General features: G+C 45.2%; 1 protein-coding gene across 1 annotated transcript; it reads left to right on the top strand.

Moving 5' to 3' along the window:
• Window positions 1-330: 330 nt before the first annotated feature.
• Window positions 331-6674, top strand: ENH_00009800 (hypothetical protein; the record flags this gene model as incomplete). Its single annotated transcript, XM_013578751.1, has 11 exons — window positions 331-466; window positions 1262-1418; window positions 2286-2390; window positions 2950-3136; window positions 3935-4140; window positions 4444-4581; window positions 4977-5048; window positions 5154-5211; window positions 5611-5859; window positions 6067-6125; window positions 6549-6674. Coding segments are annotated over 11 exons (1493 nt in total), but the record flags the coding sequence as incomplete, so codon positions are not given.
• Between the last annotated feature and the right edge of the window lie 611 nt (window positions 6675-7285).

Genomic DNA, 7285 nt, shown 5'->3' with positions numbered 1-7285 from the left:
TCCAAAACTCTCATTCAGGGTTTAGGAGCATGAAGAATCTTCCAGCTTTTCTGCCGCTGCTTTGCCTAGGGTTTCGGTGTAGGGGCCTGGGGTTTAGGGTTTAGTACCTCGTTTGAGGGTTTAGGGATTGAGGGCTTGAACTAGGGTTTATCATCTCGGGTTTAGTGCTTCATTTGAGGACTTAGGGCTTGAGGCCCTGACTAGGGTTTAGGGTTTAGGGCTTGCTGCGTGGGTTGGGAGCTGGGGCTTGCGGCACCTGCCTAGGCTTAGGGTTTAGGGTTTAGGGTTTAGGGTTTAGGGTTTAGGGTTTGAGCTGCGCGTGGGTTTCAGAAAGCGGAATATGAGGCGGAGGGCATAGACCACTCCATGATTGTCTACTCCGATAATGCTTCTGTCTTGGAAGTTTTTGACAAGCCCAAGGCGGGCATTTTCGCCTTTTTGGAAGAACAGTGTTTGTTGCAAACAGGTGCAAATATGACTCCAATTAATCAATTAATCATAAAATAAATAATTAATAAATCTAAAATTGGAAATAAATGCAAAATGTCCTGCGGTTTTCTGAGTCTGACTTAGTTTGAGCTGCCTATACACCTGAAATCCCCCTTGCTGCTTCTTGTCTTGTGTTTTGCTTTTTCTGTTTCCACTTCAATTCCCAATTAAATTAACTAAATTGCGCTTTTGGGCATTTTCGCCTTTTTGGAAGAACAGTGTTTGTTGCAAACAGGTGCAAATATGACTCCAATTAATCAATTAATCATAAAATAAATAATTAATAAATCTAAAATTGGAAATAAATGCAAAATGTCCTGCGGTTTTCTGAGTCTGACTTAGTTTGAGCTGCCTATACACCTGAAATCCCCCTTGCTGCTTCTTGTCTTGTGTTTTGCTTTTTCTGTTTCCACTTCAATTCCCAATTAAATTAACTAAATTGCGCTTTTTAAGGGTTTGCCCGAAGCCCTAAACCCTAAACCCTAAACCCTAAACCCTGGAGGCGCAGCATAAACCCTAACCTAAGTTCTAAACCCTAAACCCTAAAAGGGCCTTTTGCTTCTGCTTGGCTGCACGAATCAGCGAGTCGTTCACTGCTACTTGCCTCATGCGCCTGAAACCCCAACCTAAACAGGGCCTTTTGCTTCTGCTTGGCTGCACGAATCAGCGAGTCGTTCACTGCTACTTGCCTCATGCGCCTGAAACCCCAACCTAAACCCTAAACCCTAAACCCTAAACCCTAAAAGAGGGTTTTGCTGCTGTTTGGCCGCAGGAACCAGCGAGTCCTTCACTGCTGCTTGTCACAAAAACATCAAAAACCCTAATTACGAAACCCCCAAAGGCGACGCAAGATTAACTTTTAGGGTTTTGCACACTGCGGCCCCAGTGCTGTACACCACTACTGAGTTTGTGCCAAAGAACAAAATGAGGTATTTCAGAAAACAATTTCAAAGATTAAAACTTTAAATAAATTGAATTGCATTTAGAACTATTTTATTTTGTTTTGAAGTATTTCAGAAAACAATTTCAAAGATTAAAACTTTAAATGAATTCAATTGCATTTAGAACTATTTTATTTGTTTTGAATCATTTCATGGAACAATTTCAAAGATTAGAACTTTATAAATGAATTAATTTGCATTTAGAATTCTTTTATTTGTTTTGAATCATTGCATGTAACAATTTCAAAGATTAGAACTTTATAAATGAATTAGTTTGCATTTAGAAACATTTTTTTCGTTTTAAAGTATTTCAGGAAACAATTTCGAAGATTTGAACTTTAATTGAATTAAATTACATTTGGAATTATTTTAGATTTGAACTTTAATTGAATTAAATTACATTTGGAATTATTTTATTTTTGTTTTTTAAAACAATAAATGTTTTGTTCAGATTCACTTGCATGCACAACTTGCGAATTTGCATTTGCCAAAATGCCAAAAGAAATATGAACCCTCTGATGAGAAAATCCTCTAAATCCATTAAATGATTTAACTAAATAAATGTAAATAAATTACAAATATATATTTATTTTAGCACAGATAGTGCAGCAGTCAGCAGCAGCAGACTGCATCAGGCAGCAGCAGCAGCAGCAGCAGCAGCAGCAGCAGCAGCGCGCACCAGGCACCACCAGCAGCATTAGCAGCAGCAGCAGCCTTCCGCACCACGCCTCCCCAGCATCATCACCAGCAGCAGCAGCAGCAGCATCATCCCCAGCAGCAGCAGCAGCAGCAGCAGCAGCAGCAGCAGCAGCAGCAGCAGCAGCAGGAGGCGTTGGCTTTGCTGCTGCGTCTCAGGCTGCCGAACGAGTTGATAGCTGCCTTCAAAGAGGCCTCCAACTCGGCCCTCAAAAAGGCCTTCGCCGCAGTCGAAGTTCCCGACTCCAAAAACATGAAGGGCAAGTTCGTGGGCTCCAAGTTCCAGCAGTCCATGAACAACCTCATGGCCACTCTCAAGGCCTCCAGGGCCCACTTCTGCAGGCAAGCCCCCGCTACCTAGCTAGCTAGCTACCCAGCTAGCTACCCAGCTAGCTAGCCAGCCATCTAGCTAGCCAGCTGGCTAGCTAGCTAGCTAGCCAGCTGGCTGGCTAGAGAACTAGCTAGCTAGAGAGAGAGCTAGACAGCTGAAGAGCAAGTTGGAGTGCTAGCTAGAGAGCTAGCTAGCTAGCTAGCTAGAGAGCTAGCTAGCTAGAGAGCGAGCGAATCGGTTGGCTAGCTAGCTAGCTGGCTGCTGGCTGGCTGGCTGGGCTCGCTGCCTTTCTACCCGGCTAGCTAGCGAACGAGCTAGGGAGCCAGAGAGCCATAGAGCTACGCTAGCTAGCTAGCTAGCTAGCTAGCTAGCTAGCTAAGAAGCTGCCTCGGTAGCAGTTCGGCGCAGCTGGACCGCGGCCGCGATGGTGGGCGTCTGCTGCAGCAGCTGCTGCTGCTGCTGCTGCTGCTGCTGCGTGTGCTGCTGCTGCAGATGCATAAAGCCGAACCAAGTGAAGAAGCCGCGGGTGTTCGAAACTGAAAACACTTTGGGGCAGCTCATCAGTCTTTCTGTTTTGGAAGCTGTTGCAATTATTCACAAGGGCTTTGCCTACAGAGCTTCTTTCGCGGACTTCGTCGCAGACAACAACATTCTCCTCAAGGTCCTCGGGGCCAAGCTCGTGAGCTCCCTGGCTAGCTGCCTGGCTAGCTGCCTCGCTAGCTGCCTCGCTAGCTGCCTGGCTAGCTGCCTGGCTAGCTGCCTGGCTAGCTGCCTGGCTAGCTGCCTAGCTAGCTGCCTAGCTAGCTGCTGAGCTAGCTGCCTAGCTAGCTGCCTCGCTAGCTGCCTGGCTAGATGCCTAGCTAGCTGCCCAGCTAGCTGCCTAGCTAGCTGCCTCGCTAGCTGCCAAGCTAGCGGCGTAGATAGCTGCCTAGCTAGCTGCCTGGCTAGCTGCGTAGATAGCTGCTAGCTGCTCAGCTAGCTACCTAGCTGTCGAGTGAGATGCCTAGCTAGCTGCCTGGCTAGCTATCTAGCTGCCGAGCTGGTTATCTATCTGCCGGACTAGCTATCTAGCCATCAAGCTAGCTAGCAGATCTGTCAAGCTAGCTAGTTAGCTGCCGAGCTAGCTAGCTAGCTAGCTGTCTAGCTAGCTGCCGAGCTAGCTAGCGAATTAGTCAGCTAGCTCGGGGAGTCGTAAGTGGCGTGAGTGGGCGAAAAGCTAGCTAGCCAGTGAGGAACCCATAGCTGGCTGGCTAGCTAGCTAGCTGCCGATCTAGCTAGCTGGAGAGCTAGCTAGCTGGAGAGCTAGCTAGCTATACAGGTGGCTAGCTGTGGTCTGCTCTCCCCTCAAAGGGCTTGCCTCCTCGGACAGGCCCGTGCGGGCTTGGGAGCGAGTCCCAGCACGTAGGAGGGTTTAGGGTTTAGCGTCTAGGGTTTAGGGTTTAGGGTTTAGGGTTTAGGGTTTGGGGTTTGTGGGCAGGAGGGAGGCGACGACAAGACTGCGACTCTGACGATGTTGGAGCGCCTGGGAGTTCCCAAAGAAGAATACCAAATGGGGTCAAGTAAAATCTTTTTGCGGAAAAAAGGGTGGTTAGTAATAGACCAGTATTTCCGGTCTGCAATGGCCAACTTGAAGCCCCTGATTGTGAATCTCCAGTCCATCTACAGAGCCGCCAAGGCCCGCACGTGAGCCCTAGGGTTTAGGGTTTAGGGTTTAGGGTTTAGGGGTTTCCCGGCGCTGCCTCCAGCGCTAAAACCAGGCCGCCAGGCCTCACGGTCGCCCGAGGGTTTAGGGTTTAGGGTTTAGGGTTTGGGGTTTCGGGGGGCCAGCGAGTCGCTTTTAGCCGGGGGTTTGGAATCCCCGCTCGTCCTAGCAGGGGCTAGAGTGGATCTAACTGCGCAGGGACTGTGTAGGGTTTAGGGTTTAGGGTTTAGGGTTTAGGGTTTAGGGTTTAGGGTTTAGGGTTTGGTGCGCGTTGCTTCTTGCAGGCTATACCTCCAGTTCGCCTCGCGAGTTGTTCGGCTGCAGTCTTTAATGCGCCGCTACCAAATTAGAAAAGATCAATTTAAAAAAATTGAACTTTTGAGAACTTTCTTAGGAGCTGTTGCCACCATGAAACTCTGCCTGTGAGTTCTTTGCTGCTGCTGCTGCTGCTGCTGCTGCTGCTGCGGCAGCAGCTGCTGCTGCTGCGGTTGCTGCTGCTGCTTTCTGCTGCTGCTGCAGCGGCAGCAGCTGCTGCTGTTGCAGTCGCTGCTGCTGTTTCTGCTGCAGCTGTTGGTGCTGCTGCTGTCTTTAGAGTTTGTGCCGCTGCATTTGTTCGCAGCAGCACTTGCTGCTAAATAGACAGCAGCAGCAGCAGCAGCAGCAGCAAATAAAATCTGTCGGAAACATAATTTGCATGAATTTCAAGCTATTCCTAATTTGTTTGCAGAATGTGGAAGTCTTGCAGCCAGGGACTCAAAATCCCTAAACCCTAAACCCTAAACCCTAAACCCTCGTGTTTTGTGTCTGAGCTCTTCAGGTTCCAGCAGCGCCGCACACTGGCTGCAATTCAAATACAAAAGATGTACAGAGGGTGCAGAGCACGCAAACAGTGAGTGAAAAGCCCTAAACCCCAAACCCTAATCCCTAAACCCTAAACCCTAGATCCTAAACCCTAGACCCTTGGGTTGCCTTATTTTTTCGTGGCGTTCTGCAGAACAGCTGCAATCATTCGAAAGGCAAAGATGGGAAAATTGATGAGAGAAACGCGCAAGGTGAATAAGCGAAAAACCCTAAACCCTAAACCCTAAACCCTAAACCCTAGATTTGTCGTTTGTGCCGCGGTTGTTTTTTTTAAATAGTATATGAATTTCCTGTGTTGGCTTTTACGGGCTCTCAAGGGCCTGAAAGTATTGTCTTCATTCGGAGCTGATGGTTTAGGGTTTAGGGTTTAGAGCTGCTCAAACCCTAAACCCTAAACCCCTTCAGAGGCTTCTCAGTTTCGCTGCGTCGCCGCTGTTTCTGCAATCCTGCGGGTGCATTGACTGGGGGGGCGTCGATCCACCATTTATTCACCGCTAAAAGTGGCAAAAAACACTAAAATTGTAAATAATTATAAAAAATAAATAAATAAATAAATAAATTTCGGAGTTTTTGAGGGTTTTTTCGCTCAGATCACCCTCGCTGGCGTGAGCGGCCTGCGGTGGCGGCGCGTCGCTCACCACCGGAAAGAACAGAAAGCCGCGGCTGTTATTCAGGGTTTGTACAAAATAATAAAAGCAAAACGCATTTTAAATGATTTAAAAAGAGAAAAAAAAGAAAATGAAGCTGCAGTTAAAATCCAAACCCTCTGGAGAGGCTATGTCGCCCGCCTGAGGCTCGCGCTCATGAAGTACCTCACGCCCTACGCAATAGTCATACAGGTGAAGACAGTCAATAAACAGAAAAGAATAATAATAATAAATTAATAATAAATAAATAAATAAATAAATAATAAATAATTGAGGCAAATGTAGGGGCAAGTGGCGCACAGCAGCGAAAGAGCGCATTTGAAAAGAGCCATCCACGGGGTCCCAGTCAGGGTTTAGGGTTTAGGGTTTAGGGTTTAGGGTTTATCTGGCGTGCTGCAGAGACACTGGAGGGGTTACAGGGTGCGCCGAAGCCCCTTTTACACCAAACACGCGACGCTGTAGGTTAATTTAAAAGGGGAAAAATAAAAAATGAAAAAGAAATCAAAAGAAGGTCTTTTTGTTCCTTTTGCTGGTTTTGACTTATTTGAAGACCTTCGGGAGATATATTTAAACAAATATATTATAATTATTTATTTATATTTTCTTTGTTTATTCATCTGCATGCATTCTGTTAAATTCAAAAATAAAAATGGGCATTTCGCATTTCTGGAATTCGCATTTTCAGCGCAGTTGCAAATATATAAACACGCATGCAGGTTATACAGCATAAAAATAGATCTTTCTTTGCAAATTCGAAATTGAAAAGAATCTTTTCAATTAGATCTTTTAAATGTTTCTTTACAAGCTCCTCATTCTCCGAGAATGCAGGAACTGTGTCTGATTTTGTTGAAATGGTTTTATTTCTTTTTTCTTTTTTTCAGATTTGAAACTGTCCGAAAAGGCATAAGAGAAGACCAAAGCCGTTTGCTGCTGCAGAGCGCCGCAAGGACCTTTTTGGTGCTGCACCGGCTGCAGCACGTGACGCAGGCAGCTTACACGATGCAAAAGTGGGATTTTCACCGTTTTTTCCTCCAGTTTTTGTTTATTTGGATTTAATTAATTAATTAATTCATCTTTCCGCTTTTTTTCCGCTCTTTGGAGGCTATATTTGTTCATATTTGTGGTGTATGTACAGGCAGTTTGCTGCATCTGCGCAGGCTGTCTGTGTGCATGTCGTGCATGCACAGAATGCATTTTTACATATTATTAACATAAAATATATTTTAAAATATGTTATTAATATATTTAAGACAACATTTAATGCAACAAAGTAGTAGTCCGAAGGTCATGCCGTAAAAATAAAACTTGAAAACCCGACACATCGCGTTGCAACAGCTGCTGCAGCTGCTGCTGCAACAGCAACTGCAGCAGCAGCACATTTGGTCTCGAACTGCACATAAAATAGTGACTTCATCTGTGTAGGCATACACATATACATATTATATATATATATAATATAATACAGCACATATATAATATGGTACGTATATATAAATGTATATAATATATATACATATAATATAGCATGCATATAATATAGTTTACATATATCTATATACATAACAGTTCATATGTGGATGAAAGCATATCTCTCTATGTATATATATATATATATTAT

This window comes from Eimeria necatrix, genomic scaffold (genome assembly GCF_000499385.1).
Source record: "Eimeria necatrix Houghton genomic scaffold, Enh_scaff1295, whole genome shotgun sequence".
NCBI classification, from domain to species: Eukaryota; Apicomplexa; class Conoidasida; order Eucoccidiorida; family Eimeriidae; genus Eimeria; species Eimeria necatrix.
This window is presented reverse-complemented; position numbering and strand designations above follow the sequence as displayed.